General features: G+C 38.2%; 1 protein-coding gene across 4 annotated transcripts in view; it reads right to left on the bottom strand.

The window, feature by feature from the left end:
* The window catches only part of ETNK1 (ethanolamine kinase 1), a 140,145-nt gene that overhangs the window by 47,766 nt on the left and 67,502 nt on the right, over window positions 1-24,877 (bottom strand). The window contains exon 1 of one of the 4 annotated variants that reach the window (XM_042946046.1): window positions 13,530-13,952. The exons of the other annotated variants lie outside the window; for them this stretch is intronic. Coding sequence (XP_042801980.1) covers window positions 13,530-13,685 — 156 coding nt within the window. The 5' untranslated portion in view covers window positions 13,686-13,952. Of the gene's footprint in view, window positions 1-13,529; window positions 13,953-24,877 lie in introns of those variants that run through there. 4 annotated transcript variants of the gene reach the window in all.

The following is a 24,877-nucleotide window of genomic DNA, read 5'->3' as shown; positions in this document are numbered from 1 at the left end:
GATCCCTTCTACCTAACATCATACACAATTCTAGATCAAGATATAAAATATCAAAACAGTAAAGCTTGTACAAAATGAGGTTGACACAGGAAGAGATCTCAAGACATAAAACAAGCAACCTACAAGGAAAAAAATTGAAATACTGGTTTTAAGATTATCAAATATACTACTAAGAGTGAAAGTGCAAGCTACATTTTGGCAGACAATAATTGTAATATTTATTTATTTGAAAAGGACTCAACTCGAGGCGCCTGGGTGGCTCAGTCGGTTAAGCAGCCGACTTCAGCTCAGGTCATGATCTCACAGTCTGTGAGTTCGAGCCCCGCGTCAGGCTCTGTGCTGACAGCTCAGAGCCTGGAGCCTGCTTCAGATTCTGTGTCTCCCTCTCTCTCTGACCCTCCCTCGTTCATGCTCTCTCTCTGTCTCAAAAATAAATAAACATTAAAAAAAAAGAAAAGAAGAGAGAAGGACTCAACTCTACAACATATAAAGAACATCTTCACAAAGGAAAAACTGAAAAATCAGCAAAAGATTTGAACAGGTACCTCAAAATAGAAGACATCCAAATATCCAGCACACACACAAAAAAGATGCCCTTAGCCACCAGCAGAATGCAAATTACACCCATAAGGTATCCCTAATGCCCACAAGAATGATAAAAATAAAGACAGGGGCGCCTGGGTGGCTCGGTCGGTTGAGCGTCCGACTTCGACTCAGGTCATGATCTCACCGTCAGTGAGTTCGAGCCCCGCGTCAGGCTCTGTGCTGACCGCTCAGAGCCTGGAGCCTGTTTCGGATTCTGTGTCTCCCTCTCTCTCTGCCCCTCCCCTGTTCATGCTCTGTCTCTCTCTGTCTCAAAAATAAATAAACGTTTAAAAAAAATAAATAAAGACAAATAATACCAGCTGTTGGTAAAAATGAAACACACTGAAACTATCATATACTGCCATTATGGGTATAACTGGGCACAACCACTTTGGAAAACTGAAAATATGTAGTGAGGCTGAAAATACTTAAGCCAGATGACCTAGCAAGTCTAACTATTCACCTAACAGAAAGGGTCATTTATGTTCACCAAAAATATATATAATTATGTTTGTAACAGCATAATTTTTAATAGTCAAATACTGAAAACATCCCAAATGTCCATCAACAGTAGGAAATAAAGAAACTGAAGTGCATTCTCACAATGGAATACGTTATTGTAAGAACTATATATACATGAATAAATCTCTCAAAATTTGAACAAAATCCAGCCCCAAAAACAAAAAAACAAAAATAGTCCACATGATTCCATTTAAAAAATTCATAAACAAAATTATGATGTAAGAAATCAGGATAGGAGTAATCTTTGGCTGGGGAGAGAGATGATGAATAATGACTGCAGGGGAACATAAGAAGATTCAGGGAACATAAGAAGATTCAGGGGTACTGTTTCCCCAAATCTGTTTCCTGACCTGGATACTTATTACACAGGTATGGTCATTTTGTAGGAAAATTCATCAGGTTCTACACTCGATGAATTGTGTGCTTTTTATTATGTGTATCACTTATCAACAATAAATAGACTTTTATTAAAAAGAGTTAACACAATATTCAGAGAGGGAGGAATGTATTTTCACGTTAATCTTCTCATTACCTTCAACGATTTTCCAATTTTACAAAGGTGTAAAAGCAATACACATTTGGAAGAAACCATACTTTGAATATGAATTTTGGGCTGGCGATATGCAGTTTGATCCTCTCATGATGATAGTTAACAGCAGCTGCAGCTCTCAGTCAACCACATGATCATGACAATAAACAACCAATGCACTTCCAACCATTCTGCACCCAACCATTCTGTTTTTCACTTTCAGTACAGTATTCAATAAATTACATACAATAATCAACACTTTATTATAAAATAGTCTTTCTGTTAGATGATTTTACCCAACTGTAGGCAAATGTCAGTGTTCCGGGCACATTTAAGATAGGCTAAGCTAAGCTATGATGTGCAGTAGGTTACATGTGTTAAATGCATTTTCGATTTGGGGGATTTTTGACTTACAATGGGTTTATCAGGACATAACCACATCAGAAGTCAAAGGATACATATATATGAAATGAAATAAAATTTCTTAGTCTATTACATGCATTCTCAACACAGATATCACCAAAGAAGCAAGAAAAAGCTATTACAATGGTTTGTGGCTCAATACTACCTGACAAAATCCTATTCTTTGGTATATAATTTCTGTTAGATAGAAATCAACAAAGCTTTTAATTAATTTCATTTTAATTTTTGTTTCGAGAATAATTATTAAAAGGATTGAGAAACAATGGCCTACAACACAGACATATTCAATAAATGTTTGTTTATGTATAGACTGATTGTAAAATACCTCAGAAATGCTCAGTTTGTAGAATGAGAAAATTATGGCCGACATAAATTCCCTTACTTATCCAAAATCACACAATGGAAGAACAGGTTAAAAGCTGGTATTATGACTATTAATCTGTTCCAAGGATATCAAATTTGCTAGCATGATCCTAGACTCAGTGTAATATTGCTAAAGCATTTTGGGGGGAGAAAATAAAAGGCGTTAGAGGCTAAATCCTTGATGCCAGGTGTTTGCCAAATCACCCACAGTATCAAACAGCAGGCGTGCTGCCATCTGTTACAGGAGGTAAAAGTAAATGAAACCTAGCAGATAGATCCAACCTGAGAGGAGTTTCATCACTGAATCTACAATAAAATGCAAAATAATAAGAAACTGGCTAAAGGCACAATTCCCTGGCTATTGTTAGCATACTACCTAGAACAGAAAGCTAAAGACAGTTTTAGGGTGGGCTGTGATGTTAAATAGAGCCAGATTCCAACTGATCCAATCCAACATCGAACTGCTCACTTCAAAACCATCACAAAACAGAAAAATCATACTGAGCAGATTTACAGCTGTTTACCAAAATGATTCAGGTAACGAAGAGATAAAGTCAGGAAACTACTGAAACCAGGGGAGATAGCGTAAAAGTTGTCTTATTTAGTGGGGTCAATATAGCTGGTTCCCTGAAGAACCTTTATTAACATGGCTCATAAGAATGGTTAAGTTAGGAGCAGTCTATGAAGACCATGCCATGTTTGAGCTAATGCAGGATCCACAGCTCACTGACAGTCCTGAATGGCAGTGACTAAACCAAACAAGAGTGCCAGCCTGGTACAATGAATGAAAGTGGCTAGAAAGTTGTTTATCCTGAGAAGGGGAAGTGTTCTGTCCCTCCTTTGCATGCAAAGTGGAATAGTCCAGATGAAGTGGCTGATATGCTATATATACAGACCATACTAGATTTGCTTTCCAGTGACCAAGATATTCAGTATGTCTCACCCCCAGGTCACTATGAATACTGTATGATAAAGATGGCTTCTTTTATGGGGCACCTGGGTAGGTCAACTGGTTAAGCGTCCAACTCTTTGTTTTGGCTCAGGTCATGATCTCATGGTTCATGGGTTCAAGCCCCGTGTTGCGCTCGCGATGTTGGTGTGGAGCCTGCTTGGGATTCTCTCCCCTTCTCTCCCTGCCCCTCCCCTGTTTATTTATTATTAAAATAAATAAATTTAATAAAAAAAAAAAGATGGCTCCTTCTATATGGGTCCCCCATGTAACTTTACTGTTACTAACACAAGAAACCATTCAGGATGCTATATCAGACTTGCTGTCTAAAGCTTCCCTTTATGGGTCTTAGGAATAATACCAAGAAAATTAGAATGGTTCACTAGGAAGTGGAAAGATAAGACAGATGGCAAATCTATTTGCCCCAACACAATGGAAGTTGTGAGGCTTTTTTTTTTGTTTTTTTTGGTTTTTTTTTGAAAGACAGAAAGAGTGAGAGCACAAGTGTGCAAGGAGGGAAGAAGCAGAGGGGAAAGGAGAGACAATCGTAAGCAAGCTCCACACCTAGTGAGATCATGACCTGAGTCGAAATCAAGAGTTGAACACTTAACCGACTTAGCCACTCAGCTGCCCCAAGATTATGACTTTATTGACACCTTAAAAGCTACAGTGGTATTAATAAACTTGAAGGTCTTCTTTAGACCCTCAAATCATAATTCAATACTTCTTTCAATATTTGACACTGTCCTGCAACTACAAACCCTGAGATGGTAAAAATATTAAATTCTACATATCAACTATGAAACTCCTTTAGTCCTAATGATTTAATATCCCAAACAGGAAACCTGTTTTGACACGTATTTATGGTCTAGAATGACCAGTTAACTACTGAATTTAAATGAATAAACTCTCATGCCAATAAAATAGTAAAGGCAAGTTTCAATTATTAAGCTAATGGTTGCTAAACCAACTAAAAAGCCTAGAAAGATGGAAATTAATACGTATCAGTTAATTGTTTTGTGGAAGAAACCCTTGGATTCCATCGTCTTCTAAAGTAATAAAATTAGAAGTAAAATAATAATACCATTTTCATGTATCCCACTGGCAAAAATTTTTAAATTCAGTATCAGGGATTGGACAAGGTATAAGGAAAATCGTGTTCTCCAACACTGTATTGAGAAGTATAAATTAATGCAACTTTTGTGACAATTTGGTAATACGAAAGTGAGAAACAGCATGACAGTTTAATGAGTCAACTAGGATTGGCTGTAATACCCACTTATTCAAACACTAATCTAGATGCAGCTGTGAAGGTACAGTAGCTACACTTAACCTGTACAATCAGTTATGAGGGTGGGCTTCATCCAATCAGTTTAAGATATATAAAAATAAAACAAGTTTTAAGTTTTCCTGAAGAAATTCTACCTTAAGATGACAGCATCAACTCCTACCTAAGTTTCTAGCCTACTATCCTGCCCTGTATTTCAGACTTACCAGCCTCTACAAGTACATGAGCCAATTCTTTGAAATAAAGCCCACGTACTATACCCGTAACTGGCACACAGTTTTTAACTTTTTAATTCCACTAGTAAGAACTTATTCTATGGATATACTTAGAAAAGTTATCCAAAACATATGTATAGGAGCAGTTCATGCAATACTACTTCAACGTGAAAAAAATAGAAATGATTCAATGTTGTTTAAAAAATATGAGGCAGGGGGTGCCTGGCTGGCTCAGTGGACGGACCATGCAACTCTTGATCTCAGGGTCATGAGCTCAAGTCCCATGTTGGGTGTAGAGATTATTTTTAAAAAATTTGAAAAAAAAAGGTTAAAAAATATGAGGTAGATTACATATACTGACACAGGAGGATGCCTAAGATATATTATTTTAAAATCCAAGATATAGAATAACTCTGTTGCATTACAAAAGGGATATAGTTATACTTACTAATATTTATTAATATAGGTAATATGTGCCCGGATAAACCCATAATCTGATTTTTTAGAAGTTCAAAAAAAACTGCTCACAAAATTACTTTGGGGAGAATGAATGGAAGTTGAAAGTTGAGTTTACTTTTCATTTTACATAGTCTTGTATATTTTTTAAATATTTTATTAAGAACATATTATTTGTTTTTTTTAAACAAAACCAACACGTTTAGACAGTATATGAACCTTTCTAATTTTCTAGTTTATACTCCTCACAATTTATGTTAGTTTGTTTGGTTTTTATTGAGAGAGAGAGAGAGAGAGAGAGAGAGCGCGCGCGCACAGGGGAGGGGCAGAGAGAGAGGGAGAGAGAGAATCTGAGGCAGGTTCTGCACTGACAAGCAGCAATCCCGACTGGGGCTCGAACTGAGGAACCATGAGATCATGACCTGAGCTGAAGTCAGTCACTTAACTGACTGAGCCACCCAGGCAAGCTCTTCAAAAATTTTTAAACTTCATTTTAATAATTCAGGAACATGATGTTCAACATGACCAAATATTATATTTATGGCTATCAAAAATTATAGTCAATATCATACAAACACGGGAAAGTGAAAGGCCGCATAAAAAAAAGGACTACAAAATTATATACTTGGTATGATCCTAACTATGCAAAAGAAGGTAATGAAAAAACAACTGATTTTTTTTCATAAAATATGGATCAGAAATGGTTTTTCTCCCTATTCAAACTTTCAATACTGTGATATATCTTTGTAGTAAAACTAAATTATTTCACATTCATGTCCCTTATAAAAGGAAATTCATACACTCAGTATATTATTTTCTCATAGTACTGACTTGCAAAAAAAATTTTTTTTCAATATATGAAATTTATTGTCAAATTGGTTTCCATACAACACCCAGTGCTCATCCCAAAAGGTGCCCTCTTCAATACCCATCACCCACCCTCCCCTCCCTCCCACCCTCCATCCACCCTCAGTTTGTTCTCAGTTTTTAAGAGTCTTATGCTTTGGTTCTCTCCCACTCTAACCTCTTTTTTTTTTCCTTCCCCTCCCCCATGGGTTTCTGTTAAGTTTCTCAGGATCCACATAAGAGTGAAACCATATGGTATCTGTCTTTCTCTGTATGGCTTATTTCACTTAGCATCACACTCTTCAGTTCCATCCATGTTGCTACGAAGGGCCATATTTCATTCTTTCTCATTGCCACGTAGTACTCCATTGTGTATATAAACCACAATTTCTGTATTCATTCATCAGTTGATGGACATTTAGGCTCTTACCATAATTTGGCTATTGTTGAGAGTGCTGCTATAAACATTGGGGTACAAGTGCCCCTATGCATCAGCACTCCTGTATCCCTTGGGTAAATTCCTAGCAGTGCTATTGCTGGGTCATAGAGTACATCTATTTTTAATTTTTTGAGGAATCTCCACACTGTTTTCCAGAGTTGATTTGCAAAAAATTACTAAAGAAAAACAGAAAAGAAAAGAAAAGAAACTGCTATTGTGGAGTGCCTGGGTGGCTCAGTTGGTTAAGCATCTGACTTCAGCTTAGGTCATGATCTTGTGGTTTATGAGTTCAAGCCCTGCCTCTAGCGCTGTGCTGACAGCTCAGAGCCTGGAGCCTACTTCAGATTCTGTGTCTCCCTCTCTCTCTACTTGTCCTCCACTCATGCTCTGTCTCTCTCTCTCAAAAATAAATAAACATTTAAAAAAAAACAAAAACCTGTTATTGTGACTACCACTAGAGGGAGGGAGAGATTAGGACCAGGAAGTAAAATGGAGATATTCTGGGTTGCTGATATTTTCTTTACCATGGTTTGGGTTACACAGTATTTGTTCTACAAAAAAATTTACGTTTCATAGATTTTTCTGTATGTTTATTATATCTCACAATTTTTAAAAGGATGATAAAAATTTATTTACAGCCCATCTATTATATCAAAGAGCAAAATAACTCCTCAGAAGACAAAATATTTCTCAAGTGAGATATCTAGCCTCTGATTCCTTAAGTATAGGTCTTCTATTACCTCCCTATCTTTGTCATCCAAAAAAAAAAAATCCTTAAGCTTCTCTGTTCCCTCACCTGCAAACAAGCAATTAACTCCTTCGTATTTATTTTCCGGAATGCCCAATCTGCCCTTTATTTTCATCTCCAAGGCCACTGTCCTTATTTGAGTAGCAGCAACTCTTGTCTGAACTAACAGTCCTCCTAGGTTAAGTTTTTCTCCAACATTTTTTAATGTGATACTCAGACAAAAATATATTTATCATCTAATTTAGTACCATACTTTCATATGAAAAAAGCTTCACCTTATTATTTGCAAGACTCTCTGATCTATCCTATTGCATCCTATTTTAACTCATCTTTTTAAACTGTAGTAGTTTCAATCCACTCTGCTGACTTAGCGTTCTATTCATATGGGGTAACCACTAGTTTCAAAACCAATGTCCTAAGTGGATCACTTATTCCCCAATTCAAAACATCTCATTCAACTACAGTTGCCTTCAATATAGCCTGCTACCGCTTTTAAAAAATACATGCTATAACTCACCTCCTTAAAAACATTCAATGGCTTCCATTATGTCCTAGATAATAAAATATCACCTCCTTAATGAAGCACAAAACCTTCATATCTAACAACTCCCTTTCTCAAAAATCAGTCCTACTTTTCTTGTTCACACTCCACTTGGCCCAAAATATTCAGTCTAGCTTTGTTCTTTCCCCCTTATAGTCTAGCTTTGTGAAAGTAGTTTTTTTCATTGCCCAGAAATGCTTCCCCATTCCATCTGACCACGTATTTCCTTCAAAGCTCAGTTCAGGTATCCCCTCCTCTAGGAAGCGTTCCCTTCTACATTTTCCCATGCCTACCTTTTGTTAGTTAGTTGTACAAAAGGATGCTGCTTAAAGTTAATATCATGCTAGGGCTGGGGTGGGGGGCGGGGGGCTGAATCAGTTAAACGTCTGACCCTTGATTTCAGCTCCAGTCATGATGACGCAATACATGAGTTCGAACCTCACATTGGGCTCTGTGCTGACAGTGTGGAGCCTGCTTGGGATTCTCTCTCTCCCCCTCCCCCGCTCTCTCTCACAATAAACAAACTTGAAAAATATTTTTAAAAAAAGGTTATAAAATAGCATCGTGCCTGTTACAAAAAATGTATGTCAGAATTACTGAATTTTAGGGGCGCCTGGGTGGCTCAGTCGGTTAGGTGTCCGACTCCAGCTCAGGTCATGATCTCATGGTCCATGGGTTCGTGCCCCGCGTCAGGCTCTGTGCTGACCGCTCAAAGCCTGGATGGAGCCTGTTTCAGATTCTGTGTCTCCCTCTCTCTCTGACCCTCCCCCGTTCGTTCATGCTCTCTCTCTGTCTCAAAAATAAATAAAAACATTTTTAAAAAATTAAAAAAAAAAAAAGAATTACTGAATTTTAGGAGCTTACAATTCAGATGAATTATTCCACTTACAAATGGGGGAGGGTGCTGGGGGAGATGGGAGGGGAAAAGTTGGAAGCACGTAGTACTAAAATATACCACGCAGAACTTTATGCATTTCTTAGGATATTCTATTAGTAGTAAAGTAGTAAAAACTGGTGCTAGTAGTAAAATTACTATTAGTAATAAAGTAGTATTAAGTAGTAAATTCTACTGTTTTCTATCAGTCTGCTGCTTTCCAAGGTAGATAAAAATCCTGTTTCAGAGATTTAAAAACTTGCCAAAGGTTACAAATAGCTGGTATCAGGATTCAAAAACCATCCTCTTTTTACCACATTATGCTGAAGCCCCCCAAAACAGGTCAAGTTACTTGTTTAGTCCAAATCAGACAGCTGTTAATACCTGAAAATGAACTAGCGTATTAGGCTTCTGACTTTTTAGTCCCATCTTAATAAAAGACATGGGAGCCTATCAAACATTCATCTTTGGGAAGCCTAGCTGGCTCAGGGTCTCTTGCTCTCAGAGTCATGAGTTCAAGCCCCACATTGGGTGGAGATTACTTTAAAAAAAAAAGAAAAAAAATTTAAGGGCTCCTGGGCGGCTCAGTCAGTTAGGCATCCAACTTTGGCTCAGGTCATAATCTCACGGGTCATGGGATGGAGCTCTGCGTCGGGCTCTGTGCTGAAACCTCAGAGCCTGGAACCTCCTTCACATTCTGTGTCTCCCTCTCTCTGCCCCTCCCCCGTTCACACTCTGTATCTCTCTCAAAAATAAACATTAAAACAAAATTTTGTTTAAATTACACATCTTTGATAGGAGCCTATCAAACATCATACATCTCTCTTAGCCACAGTCAACAGAGTCAACAGAGTCTTAGGGCCTACCACCCATCAAATACTTTACTTTCTCTACCCCATCCTGGCTCACACTTGCTCTCAATACAAACTATCTCTCCTTCTCTCAAAATAAATGCATACAATAAAAAATAAAAAATAAAAAAATAAAAAAATAAAAAGCCCAGGTGGCTCAGTCGGTTGAGCGTTGAACTCTTAATTTCGCTGAACTCTTAATTTCGGCTTGGGTCATGATCTCACACTTCCGTTTGGGAGTTCCAGCCTACTATGGGACTCTTGTGCTGATAGTGTACAGCCTGCTTGGGATTCTCTCTCTGCCCCTCCCCTGCTTGCACATGCAAGCTCTTGGGGGTACGTTCTCAAAATAAATAAACTTAAAAAAAAAATAAAAGAAATACCTGAAACTAACATAACATTGTGTGTCAACTATACCTTAAAAAAAAGGGGTGGGGGAGAATTAAGTTAGAACAGTAAAGACACAGCTTAATAGAACTCTCTCTCTCTCTATATATATATGTTTTGATTCTTCATTTAAAAGAATACTAAATATCAAATATTGATATTAAAATAAGAAGGCTTATAGATTTTTAATAGACTATTTTAGTAACCATTTCCAACATGGCTAGATAAAGAGAAGAAAGGGGATATGGAAACTGCTATGTAGCTACAAACCAAACACAGCACTGGTTTCCAAGACAGTCTATGTATGCTTAAAAAAAGGGGGGGATTTCAAAACTATGCATCCAAAAACATGGAAAAACTTGTAGTACAAAAGGGAAAAAACCGTATGCTTTTTAAATGTTCTTCTGTAATCTTTGCATATTAATATGAATGTTCATTCTAAAAACACTACATTATGACTTTATTTATCTTCCCCATCTGACTAGGAATTTCAGTAAAATATTATGAAATAAAAAGCACTGACTGGTATTATTGTTTCAAATGTACTCTATCTACTCTAGGGCAGTACAGTACACTCCAAAAAGCTCACCACCCCTTTTATACTTTGTTCTTTCAATTTTATATGAATAGGAAAACCAAAAACTTAACTTGTTAAAATCCCATCTAAAATGAGATACAGCATTCCATGTGTCTCTTAAGTTCTGAGCAAAGACTGGGCCCTATATCATTTTGACTGCATCAAAGTCTTTTTTGCTGGCTTCTGGATTTTCCAATATATTCTGAACAGTTCAGCTGACATGAGTAATCGTCAAGTAAAGTGTTAGTAGACTTAGCCTGTAAGGTATGTTTAAAGCATATTTTCATTACATAAAAATTTTAGAAAAAAATGGGCTACATACCAGTATTGATCTGTTGACCATATGATACATACTTCCCTTCTGAAATGTGAATGATTATCTTTATACTTCAAAGGAAATAAAAGCAAATCTCGAAAGAAATATTCCCATTGAGATTTACTAAAGAAATCCTAAAGCATCATAAAGAAGAGTTTAGAGGGGCATCTAGCTAGCTCAGTTGGTCACTCTTGATCTCAGGGTTCTGAGTTCGCCCCACAATGGGTGTAGAAATTACTTTAAAATCTTAAAAAAAATTTTTTAAAAGTAAAGAAGAGTTTAGAATGACGGAATATGGGAGTCAGATTTTCCCAGGTTCAGAAACCACCAATAAATAACCACCAAGTCAGACTTTCTAATCAAAAGAGTTGTTTGCTCATGGAATGATTATATTTCTAATAATCATCCTTACAGCAAAGTAAGTGGTAGTATTTACCTTTTTTTTTTTTAATTTTTTTTTAACATTTATTCAGTTTTGAGAGACAGAAACAGAGTATGAACAGGGGAGGAGAAGAGAGTGAGGGAGACACAGAATCTGAAGCAGGCTTCAGGCTACGAGCTGTCAGCACAGAGCCCGATGCGGGGCTCAAACTCACAAACCAAGAGATCATGACCTGAGCCGAAGTGGGTCACTTAACCGACTGAGCCACCCAGGCACCCCTGGTAGTATTTATCTTCACTGACAAGTATATTAGAAATTTGGATTATGAGTGCAAAGGTCTTAAAGTCTAAAGTTGCTATGTAGATAAAAGGCAAGAGTCAATCCCAAGTACTTTCCAATAACCAAAAAGTTCCCATTTTGTCCCTTTTTTACCTATACCCTGGCTTTATCTCACTAATTCCACCTAAAAAAAAAAAGAAAAAAAAAGTACCTAATAGTGTTGTTTGTAGGATTAAGTGATAAAATATATAGATCACCTAATTCACAATCTGGAACACTGGTACCACAGGATAGCTATTTTTACTGTTCTACATACAAATACACCAACAGAAACACGAGTCTCAGGCTTAAAACTTTAAACTCTCTACTTAAAAAGTAGCATAGTTTGCCAGCACCAAAGTTTCCCAGGAAGCAGCACTGTCTTTAATTCGTATGCTTAGTTTATAATTGACTTTCAGAGTATAAATCATTTTAATAAATATAAAAATTTTCTGTAATAAACTACAAATAAGTTAATAAAATAAGGAGTTCTGAGTTTCAATTGGAAGGTTCAATTTTGGAAGTTTGAACTAATTTAACTTTTTTAATTAAAGGAAATATAGCATATTAATTTTTTTTAATAACACATGAAAATCATTTTGGAGTCACTATGTCCTGTTTAGTTGGCTAACGCTCCCTTAAAATTTCAAAATTCCGAATAATTGTTTTCCTAAAACACATGAGTCCTTTTAATCTGCTCAAAACTCTTCTAGTCAACAAGAACTGAAACTAACACTCCTGAAAGCCCAAGTGTCAGGAACTGTTCCGGGGCCCTAGAGCACTGTTCATGTTTTATTCATCTTTGTATAGGTGACTACTTTAGCAAAGAATCTGAAATACTGTTAAGTCAATAACACTAATGAATAAATTAGTCAACAAAACAAACCAGATGATTTGGCTACCTCTTAAACAGATCTGAACAAATTCCAAATACCTCAGCCTTCAAAATCATTGACTTTCATGTGTGTATGCAAGGAAAATGGAGGTTCGTTGTCACAGATCCCGAAACTCTAAAAGTTAAATTAATATTCAAAATGTCCTGTATACTAAATCATACCTTATTAGAAATAAGTTATTAGAAAACGCCTAGATCTCTAAAGATTTTTCTCCCAATTTTTGTCTACCAATATGACACACTGATCGACCTAACATCAGACATTGCTAGTTTTACTAAGACGAATAAAAAAATTCAGAAACACCGATTCAAATAAAATATGTGTAGAGCTACCTAAGAACTCAATCGAGTAATGCCTGACCATGGTTATTACTCTGAAATCGAATACTCTCGCCATTCCGAAGGTTCGAGACGATAATGCAGGGTGAGACCTCCAGGGGAGTTATCCGCCAGGAGGGGTGGCAGGCAAAGTGGGGGGAGGGAGAGGAAGGGGGTGGGGGAAGGGGAACGGGGTGGGGGAGGGGGTGGGGGTACGGGCGGGGGAAAGGGGGTGGGGGGAAGGGGGTGGGGGGTGGGGGGAAGGGGGTGGGGGGAGGGGTGGGAAGAGGAAGGAAAAGACCAGATGAATTAATTAAAGCATTATCCAAGTAAGGAGAGAAGGTAACTAGAGACGACAGAAGAGGACCCCCTAGCAAGGGGAATGGAAAAGGTTCCTTTTGCAGTTAGAAAGGCCAGGGGAGTGGGAGGAGGGGCAACTATCTACAGGGATTTTCCCGGTGTGAATGGGTGCGTCACTTACGTAGCTGCTTCCAGAAAGAAAATCTGCCCTAAGGACAACCTCGCTAAGCAATTGTGAAGGAAGGGGGAGTGACCTTCCCAGGTTTGATGGAGGAAACACAGGGTCACTTCCCAGAGGACTGAGGAAAAAGGCGTTCTCGGGTCGACAGAGAACTAAAGGGATTGTGAGAACCCCCCGGGGCCGAGTCTGGGCAGTGAGAGACCCCGTACTGAGATGTGGGCGTTACCTGCAGGGTCACCTCTTGAGGGTCCCAATGCGGCCGCAGGTGTCGCAGGAGGCTGAGGGCCCCCTCCCGGCAACGCTGCTCCTCCTGATCCTGAACCGTGACGTCCAACTTGGGCACCTCCGGGGAGCCGGGCGGAACGTGGATGTAATTGGCCATGGCCCAGGCGACGGCAGAGACTACCACCACGACGACGGCGACGGCGACCACGAGAACGGCGGGCGCCGACAGGCTGGTGGATCCTTCCGTCCCGGGGCGCCCTCGCGGGAGGGCTAGGGGCGCTCAGACTGACGGGCGAGCAGTAGGAAAACGGCTGGACACGACACTCTCACCAACCCAGGTCTGAACAGCAGCTGAACTGAGCCGGAGATGTTCACGGGAAAAATTCCGCTCGCCTGCTCTCCACCGCCGGCGGCCGCGAAGCATGCCGGGACTGGCCTGACGCTAGCGTCACGCGCAGGGCGGGGCCTCCGCCTGCGTCAGTTGGCTGAAGACGACTTTCTAGCCCCCAAGCACAATGGGCGACTGCAGCTAGCTCGGTACCTAGGTCGTCTAAAGCTCGTCCCGCTAGCTTTTAATCTGAAAACGCAGGCTCCTCTTCCGGAATGCGCCTGAGCTCTGCGAAGACTCGAAAGGCTGTGAAGCTTTAGATCACATGATCGGGGGCTTTTGGGGTCTGAATTTGAGTTATGACTGAGTTTTTCTCGGAAGCGAGGAACGTGCCCTGAAGTAACCCCCAGATCAGCCTTTGAATTTGGCCGGAATATGGGCATGGGAGATTAACTGGCTCGCATTGATCTCGAAGCCGCTCTGTCCTGGCGACCACACAGTTGGGTGGGCAAACAGTATACAGAAGTCATGGTATTTGGGACAAACTTACGATATTTGTGTAAAGACGGCAACACTTAAAGATTTATTTTTGATGCCAGATGTTTAACCATACTGAATTATTCAGAGCCAGGAAAAACAGGTTCTAGTCTAGGATGAAGATGAAAGGTTAGGGAAGAAAAATGGTTTTGAGACTCAGCACTTACAGTGGCTCCACGCCTGTTTCAGGGTATTCCTGCATGGACCTTACAATAACTACCTTAAAACTTTTAGCTTCAAGTTTTATAGCAGCTATTTCCTCTGTTAAGATAATATTGGAAACTGGATAGTCCACAATTTATTGGGACCTCCAAATCTTCATTATGATTGAGAAAAATGATCTGAGATATGATCTGTTAATCTATGTCTTCCCTGAAACATTTAGTACATGGTGAATATGTTTGTTAGTGGTAAATCAGTAACTGGATTCAGCTTAATTAACATTCAAATGTTTACCTCCTTAACATGAGTTTACAATGATTGTTCAGAATGAACCTATTTAGCTTTGTAAATCACAAAATAAATAGCTCACTGTCAATAAGGGTAAATTCATAAAAAGAAGAAAAAGAAAATAGCACTGGGTGTTATATAGAAGTGATGAATCACTGGGTTCTGCTCCTGAAACCAACACTATGCTATATGTTAACTAACTTAAATTTAATAAAAACAAGGGGGGCGCCTGGGTGGCTCAGTTGGTTAGGCATCTGACTCTTGATTTCGCCTCAACATGATTTCATGGTTTTATGAGTTGATGAGTTGGAGCCCTGCATCAGGTTCTGTGCTGGCAGTGTGGAACCTGCTTGGGATTCTCTCTCCTTCCCTCTCTCTCTGCCCCTTCCTCACTCACGTCTCTGTCTCTCTCAAAAATAAAATTTTTAAAATTTAAAAAATAAAAATAAACTGAAAAAAGAAAATACAGTATTATAATACAGCAAGGGAGTTGAATCCACATTTTCCAGATATTATTTTAAATTATGTACTACAATAAACAATAGACTATACGTTCCAAATTGGGGAGAAATAATATACTAATACTAAAACACATATGTATAAAAGATCAGTAAAACCTGAGCCAGATGCTCAGCCTTTGGAGGTGACTCCACTGGGCCAGCACCGTTGCGAAATAAACAGTTTTCTGATTCCCCTAGTGCTTGTTGCTTGTGCCTTCCTGGACGCCAAGTATTTGCTGTAACAATACTTTCACATTTTAGATGGTATCTCTTTTATTTTTGTATAATTTGTATTATTTTATACTGATATAGCGTATATAGTACATATAATATATACTATACAGATGAAATTTTAAAATGTTTTAAACTATACTTTGAATTGTAAAATAATTTACTAGCAAATTATAAAAAAATCATTTTGAGGGGCACCTGGCTGGCTCAGTTGGTGGAGCATGCAACTCTTGATCTCAGGGTTGTGAGTTTGAAGGTTGTGAAGAAATGTAATTTCTTCACTACATTGAGTGTAGAAATTACTTAAAATCCAAAGAAAAAAAATTATTTTGAGAACTGCACAAGTTTGTAATTTTTTTTAATGTTTACTTATTTTTGAGAGAGAGAGAAAGAGACAACGTGAGCAGAGGAGGGACAAAGAGAAAGAGGGAGACACAGTATCTGAAACAGTCTCCAGGCTCTGAGCTGTCAGCAGGGAGACGCATGCAGGGCTCAAACCCACAAGCCCTGAGATCATGACCTGAGCCAAAGTCCAATGCTTAACTGACTGAGCCACCCAGAGGCCCCATAAGTTTGTAATTTTAAAGAAGCATCCTTTCACAAGAAAAAAAAATATTATGTACTTAAGAATAAAATTAACAAAAGATGTGCAAGTCCTTTATGGATGAAATTATATCAATGGAGAAATCTTTTCATAAAAAAGAAAAGATACTTATAAAGATCTTTGTTTTGACTCAACTAATCAATAACTATAATGCAATTATAATTAAAATCTCAACAGGGTTTTTCACAGAACTTGTTTAAATGACGTTAAAATGTATGCCAAACTTTGTCCAAGAAAAGCAGCTATAATTTTTTTGTGGGGAAGGGAGGGCTGCAGAATAAGTTGAGAGAACCCCTCCTAGTAGGATTTATTATATAAAGTTTAGGAATGGGCAAATAGACCAGTAGAACCTAATACTGATTCCAGAAAAATACCTAAATATATATGATAACTTTGAATATGACAAAGGTGGCTTTAAAAATTAGTGAAAAAAGGGGTGCCTGGGTGGCTCAGTCGATTGAGCATCTGACTTCAGCTCAGGTCATGATCTCACAGCTTGTGAGTTCGAGCCCCACATCAGGCTCTGTGCTAATCACTCAAAGCCTGGATCCTGCTTTGGATTCTGTGTCTCTCTCTCTACCCCTCCCCTGCTCATGCTCTGTCTCTCTCTTCTCAAAAGTAAATAAAAACATTAATTTTTTTTTTTAATTAGTGAAAAAAGGATGGGCTAGTTAATAAATGGTACTGGAACGATTGCCATTCATATAGGAAAATTTTTGATCCCTCCTCATTATGTATAAAAATTAATTCTGGGAGATTAAAAACCTTAATATTAAAACCAAAACCCAAAAAATATATAAGAAATGTCAGTTCTTATCAACTTGATCTATACAGTGCAGTTCCAATGCAAATCCCAACAAGTTATTTTTGTGGCTTTTGACAAACTGATTCTAAAGTTTATATGGAGAGGAAAAGGACTCAGAATAACCAATTAAATACTGAAGAAGAACAACAACAAAAACAGGCACTACCCAACTTCAACACTTACTATAAAGCTACAGTGATCAAGACAGTGAAGTATTAGTAAAGAATTGACAAATCAATGGAACACAATAGATAGTGCAGAAATAGATTCACATGAATATAGTTAACTGTTGAAAAAGGAACATAAGGCAATTCAATGGAGAAACGCTATTTTTTTTCAATAAATGGTGCTGGAACGACTGGACATCCACATATAAGAAAACATGAATCTAGACACAGACTTTATATCTTTCACAAAATTAACTCAAAATGGGTTATTGACCTAAATGTAAAACAAAACTATGAAGTTCTTAAGTGAAAACATAGGAGAAAATCTAGGTGACCTTGGGTTTGGCAATGACTTTTTAGATACAACACCAAAAGCACAATCCATGAAAGAAAAATTGGTGAGTCAGACTTCAGTAAAATTAAAAACTTCTGCTCTGGGAAAAACACAGTTAAGAGAATGCAAAGCCAAACCACATGACTAGGAGAAAATATTTGCAAGACACACACATATCTGATAAAAGACTTGTATCCAAAATATACAAAAGAACTCTTAAAACAATAAAGGAAAAAAATTTTTTTAATGGGCGGAGGATCAGAATCTCACCAAGAACACATACAGATAGCAAATAATCACAAAAACATGTTCACACCATGTGTCATTAGGGAACTGAAACTTAACAATGATACCACTACGCACCTATTAGAATGGCTAAAATCCAAACTGTTGACAACACCAAACTTTGGTGAAGATGTTGGGAAACAGGAACTCTCATTCATCACTAGTGGGATACAAAATGGTATAGTCACTTTGGAAGACAGTCTAGCAGATTCTCATAAAGCTAAACATAGTCTTACCATGTTATCCAGAAATCATGCTCTTTGATTATCCAAATGAATTCAAAACTTACAGCCACACAAAAACCTGTACTCAAATGTTTATAGCACCTTTACTCATAACTGCCAAAACTTGGAAGCTACCAAGATATCCTTCAACAGTTTAGATTTAAAAAACAAAAACAACGAAAAAGTGTTACATCTACATAATGGAATTTTATACAGCAATAAAATGAAATGTGCGATCAATCCATGAAAAAATGAAAAACAAATGAAATAATCTTAAATGCATAGTATTAAGTGAAGGCAACCAATCTGAAAAGGCTATATACTGTATGATTTCAACTATATGACATTCTAGAAAAGGCAAAACAGTAGAGACAGTAAACAGAATAGTGGTTACCAGGTGTTTAGATAGAGGGAAGTAGGGATAAATAGATGGGGCACAGGAGATTTTTAAAGCAGTGAAACTATTCTGTATGATACTGTAATGCTAGATACATGACATTATGGGTTGTCAAACCCATAGAACTGTACAGCACAAAAAAATGAACATAAATGTAAACTATGGACTTTAATTATATTTATATCTTTAGTAATCAGCATCCTGCCTTACTATAGTAGTTATGCAAAAAATGTAAATGAATGAATAAAAAATGTATAAGAAAATATGGGATCAGATCCCTACAATTATAAGTGAAGGAAGGATGTCCTAAGCAAGACTCATACAGCACTCAAAATTTTAAGAGGACTTCAAATACCTCCATTTTGACCTCAAACATTCTCACTGATTAAGTTCTTCTTTCCAACTTGTCTCTTAACTTGGGCAAAAAACCATGGGGGCAAAGCATCCCCTGATGGGAACCAAAACAACCCCATCAAGCAATAAGGACTGCTCTGAGCCAGCAATACTTCACTCGTGACAATGATGACCTGATCTTTATTGCCCACCTGCATGTACCCATGGGTCTTTGTCCCCCATTTGCCTTATATAAATCCGGAAGTAGTTTGGCACTTTGGAGACAATCTTTGAGACACCAGTCCTCAGTCTTCCTAGTGTTGGCCTCACTGAACTAAATTCCTTTCTTATTTCACCACCACTCATTTCTCTGCCTTCGGATTTTGTCAGGACAAGTGGCCAGATCTGGACTGGTCCCAAATTGGGACCCCTGGAGCCAGGTACTCTTGCACCCCTGTGCCCCTGCACCCTGTGCCCCAGCTACACAATGAAAGAAAAGGACTGATAAGTTTTTTATAATATAACTGCATATGTATATGATCAAAAGGGAATTACTGTTCAGAATACCACTAATAAGAAAGCCAAACCGCTCAGAAAAATAGGCAAAGAATATCAATTCTCAGAGATGAACTCTGAATAGCCATTAGGCTTATGAAAATAATCAAGGCAATGCAAATTAAAGCAACAATGAGATACCATTTTATATCCATTAAATTGAAAAACAATTGAATTCCTGTAACGTCAATTGGATATTATTGATGGGAAGGTAAATTTATTTGGAAAAAAAAAAACTTTGGAGTGCAATATTACACTATTTAATAAAGCTGAAGATAAGTATTCATTACCACCCACAAATTTCAATTCCAGGTATACACAAAAATCCCCCACATATACATGAGAAAGTGTGCAGGAATATATACTGCAGTCTTGTTCATGATAGCTAAGTGTCAACAGCCTGTCTCTCATTAGGAAAATGACTGGATGAAGATAGATGAGTAGATAGGTAGGTAAGTAGGTAGATAGATGATAGATAGATAGATAGATAGATAGGAATATCCTACAACAGAATAAGGATGACAGGTGGAAAATATGCATGTATTTATGCATATATTCAGGAGACAATAATGGCACTAGAAGTCAGAAATCAAGCTATAGCAGTTGCTCTGGGAATCCAACAGCACCTCTGGTTAATTGAAAACAATTGGCTTCTCTGTCTTTTCTCTCTCCACCTGTTTTTATCTCTATTGTGCTCCTAATTATCTGTTTTTGCTTCCTTGTGATTTCTGCCTACTGGTTTCTCTCCATGTATGTCTCTATCGTTCGTTCAGGTCTTACCCAAAAATTGCTCCTAGGGTGGCCTTTCCACTGCTTCCTACACAAGCTGTTTTATTTTTTTTGGGTATCAGTTATTACCTATGTAAGTTACTTTAAAATCAACATATTTACTCTTTTAGAATCTATGTTTTGTACTACAGTGTTAACTCCAGGAGAGCAAAGCCATAGTCTATCTTGTCTATTGCCACACCGCCTGGAATAGTGCCTAGAACTTAAAAGGTACCCAATAAATAAATACTTAAGCCCACCTAGTTAGCTCCTGATAGTCTGCCAGTCTCACATAAGAATAGCCTTCAGTCAAAGGTTGTATTTGCTCATCTCCCTAGAGTACTCTGATTATGTTGAGCTGCCCTACTGATTACTTCCTAGGCCACAGGCCAACCCATAAATTATCTCTGGCTTTGGAACAAAGTCTTAGCTGTAGGGTATCATTAAATCTGCTCAGCACTTTGCAACATGTCTAGAAGATAGAAGATAGTTATGAAGATATAACATCAATATAAAATGTCCATCGTATTTTAGTCCCTTTTCTGTATTTGGGACATTGGGGTCACCAGTACCTGCCTCCTATCTTTGCTTCTTGAAACCCCACTCATCCTTCAGAGTTTAACTGTACAGCAATCATGTTCATGGAGCTGAAGGGGAGCAGAATTTACCATTTCAAAATATGTCACTTTGGCATGAGGATTATTTTGAGCTAAAGACGATCAAAACCCAGCAGATTCAGGAAAGCTCTTTACCTCCCCCTCAATTGCCTAAATTTACATTGGAAAGGGGACCTGTACAGGAAAGAGAGCCATTCCAGAGGTACCTTTTTCTCTAAGAAACTTATCTGCATAGTAGGGTAAGCTTTGTTTTGCAAACATCCTCTGTGACTTCCAACGAAAGGTCTTCCTCCTTTTTGTATCCCCAAACCACTACCCATTTCCTTAGCTCAGGATGTTGCATAAGCCTCAATTACCTGGATGTTCCTTGAGTCTTCCAATCTTTACGGGGCTCCCTTATACACAATTTTGTTTGTTTTTCTCCTGTTAATCTGTTTTATATCAATTTAATTTAGACCAGCCAAAGAACCATAGAAGGGAAAAAGGGAAACATTTTCTATGTCTATAAAGCCTATTTGGATTTTCCCAGTCCAAATTTACTTCTCCCTTTTATACATCTGTTAGAACACCTAACAAATTCTGCCATATGCCACCCACATTGTAGATTTAAGTCATAAAGATTGTGCTACACATAAAAGACTAGTAAAATGTTTATAACTTGTTACATAATGAGCATTATATATGAGGAAATGAAAGGATCACTGAATGTAAATCCAGAGGCTTTGGTCATAAATTTTTTAATTACAGTGGAGTTAACTTTAGTTACCAGAGTAATATTGTAAAGAATTTACAGAAGAAAATATTATGTGTAACAAGGTTATGTGGTCATGTCTAATAGCTAGATTGACCACCAAACTGAAAACATGTTTAAAATAAATAACTCTGGGGCCGCCTGGGTGGCTCAGTCGGTTAAGCATCTGACTTCAGCTCAGCTCATGATCTCGCGGTTCGTGAGTTCAAGCCCCGCGTCGGGCTCTGTGCTGACAGCTCAGAGCCTGGAGCCTGTTTCAGATTCTGTGTCTCCCTCTCCCTCTCTGACCCTCCCCCGTTCATGCTCTGTCTCTCTCTGTCTCAAAAATAAATAAACGTTTAAAAATAAAATAAAATAAAATTAATAACTCTGGGGCTCCTGGGTGGCTCAGTTGATTAAGCGTCCAACTCTTGGTCTCAGTTCAGGTCATGATCTCACAGTTTGTGGGTTCAAGCCTGGCCTCAGGCTCTGCACTGACAGTGTGGAGCCTGCTTGGGATTTCTCTCGCCCTCTCTCTCTGTCCCTTCCCAACCTTCTCTCTCTCTCTTTCTGTCTCTCAAAAAATAAAAATAAACTTAAATTTTTTTTTTAAGTTTTTATTTATTTTTTGAGAGAGAGAGAGAGACAGAGCATGAGCAGGGAAGGGGCAGAGAGAGAGGGAGACACAGAATCTGAAGCAAGCTCCAGGCTCTGAGCTGTCAGCACAGACCCCGACACAGGGCTCGAACCCACAGACTGCAAGATCATGATCTGAGCCAAAGTCGGATGCTCAACTGACTGAGCCACCCAGGTGCCCCCATAAAAAATTTTTTGAATGCACTGTGGGAGCGCCTGGCTAGTTCAGTCAGAAGAGCACGTGACTCTTGATCTCGGGGTCATGAGTTTGAGTCCTGAATTGGGTTGTAGAGATTACTTACATAAATAAATAAACAAACAAACAAACAAATAAGCAAGCTTATAATAATAAATAATAAAATAAATAAATAAACTTTAAAAAATGTAAAGGACATAATATTCTGCTCTTCTGTTTCCCCACCAAAAGAAAAAAAGAAAAAGGAAGAGTCTCTAAATATTTAGATTTTAAGAGATGCTACATAAAAATGAGGCAGCACCTGTCATGCACTTCACAACTTTAAGATAGCCTAGGGGTCTGGCTGCCTGTAAAACTACCACAACAGCCACATTAAACATCTAAGAAAGGCTGTGCTACTTATATGCATGTTCAGTTATAAGAGCTAATTTTTAACTCTATAAAACATGTCTATTCATGCTGGTTCTAGCTTGCCTCTTTTTCATATTCCTAGAATCAGAGTATTACTCAGTTATTTCATACAATAGAGAACTCCTTGAGAACAAGAATTCTTTTCCTCTTTACATCTTCCTTGGTCTCAAGGCAGTGTCTTGCATAGTGTAAATTACAAATATGGATTGAATTGAACAGAGAAATTTTAATTTAACCATCTGAAATATGTAAGGGGAAAAAGTTAATAAAAAATCCGGTACAGGGATGCCTGGGTGGCTCAGTCAGTTAAGTGTCTGGCTCTTGATTGTGGCTCAGGTGATGATCTTACAGTTCGTGAGTTTGAGCCCCTGACAGTGCAGAGCTTGCTTGGGATTCTCTTTCCCTCTCTCTCTGCCCCCGTCCCACTCACATTATCTCTCTCTCTCTCTCTCTCTCTCTCTCTCTGTCTCTCTCTCTCTCAAAATAAATAAACTTTAAAGAAAATTTGTATAGGAATGGGGCTTCTGGCTGGCTCAGTTGGTAGAGCATGACTCGATCTTGGAGTTGTCATTTTGAGCCCCCCATATTGGGCAGAGAGATTACATTTAAATAGAGTTTTTTTAATGTTTATTTATTTTTGAAAGAGAGAGAGACAGAGTGGGTGTGGGGGAAGGGCAGAGAGAGAGAGAGAGGGAGACACAGAATCCAAAGCAGGCTTCAGGCTCTGAGCTGTCAGCACAGAGTGCAACGCGGGGCTTGAACTCATGAACCAGGAGATCATGACCTGAGCAGAAGTCCGACTCTTAACTGACCGGAGCCACCCAGGCACCTGGGGAGAGAGATTACTTTAAAAAATAAAATAAAATAAAACATCGTTTAAAAAAGAATCATTAATGAAATGGGGATGCACCTTACCAAATGTTGAACCATTTCATAAAGCCATAAATTGTGAGGCTGACACAGGAATCAAGAGAGAAAGAAAGAGAGGGAGAAAGAAAACCAAGTATATATGGATAATTAGTATGCAATAAAGGTAATATTTAAAATCAGTGGGGAGAGCAGATAAATTTTAAAATAATACTGAAATCACATTTTTCATAGTATTTGATAAAGTGGGTTTAGCAGTCATTGTTATTTAAATGGAATTAACTAAATGTTCACAAGTGCTGATCATTTCATCTTAATTCTATGTACATCAGGAGCAAAAATATCACCTTATAGGTAAAAAAAAAAAAAAATTAGCCTACTTAAACCCTGTTTATTTTTTAAATCCATTTTTCCCAGGATTTAGATGATGATTGGCATTCAATAGACAATAATTTTTTGTTGGATAATAAAATGGGTGATAGGGTAAATGTGTTCTGCATTATAGTTCAAAGCAATTTTTTAAAAGATGTGTGAGGCCATTCACTTTTTTTTAAGTTTATTTATTTATTCTGAGAGAGAGAACATGCATATACACATGCCGGAATGCAGAGAGAGAGGGAGAGCAAAAGAGTCCTAAGCGGGCTCCTCATTGTCAGTACCAAGCCTGATGTGGGCCTAGATCCCTCGAACTATGAGATCATGATCTCAGCCAAAATCAAGAGTTAGATGCTTAACCAACTGAGCTACCCAGGCACCCAAAAACAATTTTTTCAGACTCCTAAGGTATACTGAATTGAATAATCACTCTATATTGTTTTAGTATCATTCCAACTTTACCAGACAAACCCAATTACTTTAACACCAATTCCTAAGTTAAACATTTAATATCTCAATTCTTTTTTTTCCTTTTTTTTTTTTTATTTTTTATTTTTTATTATTCATCTTTGAGAGACAAAGAGAGACAGAGTGCCAGCAGGGGAGGGGCAGAGAGAGAGGGAGACACAGAATCCGAAGGATGTTCCAGGCTCTGAGCTATCAGCACAGAGCCCAATGCGGGGCTCAAACCCATGAACCATGAGATCATGACCTGAGCCAAAGTGGGACGCTTAACTGACTGAGCCACCCAGGCAACCCTCGATTCTTTTTTTTTTTTTTTTATGTTTATTTATTTCTTTTTGAGAGAGACAGAGAGAGTGCGGAGGGGAGGGGCAGAGAGAGGGAGACAGAAAATCCCTAGCAGGCACCACACTGTCAGCACAGAGCCCGGTGCGGGGTTCAAACCCACGAACCATGAGATCATGACCTGAGCTGAGATCAAGAATTGATGCTCAACTGACTGAATCACCCAGACGCCCCTAATATCTCCCTTCTTAT

This window comes from Panthera leo, chromosome B4, assembly GCF_018350215.1.
Source record: "Panthera leo isolate Ple1 chromosome B4, P.leo_Ple1_pat1.1, whole genome shotgun sequence".
Lineage (NCBI taxonomy): Eukaryota > Metazoa > Chordata > Mammalia > Carnivora > Felidae > Panthera > Panthera leo.
The sequence above is the reverse complement of the archived record's forward strand: the minus strand, read 5'-3'. Positions and strand labels throughout refer to the sequence as shown.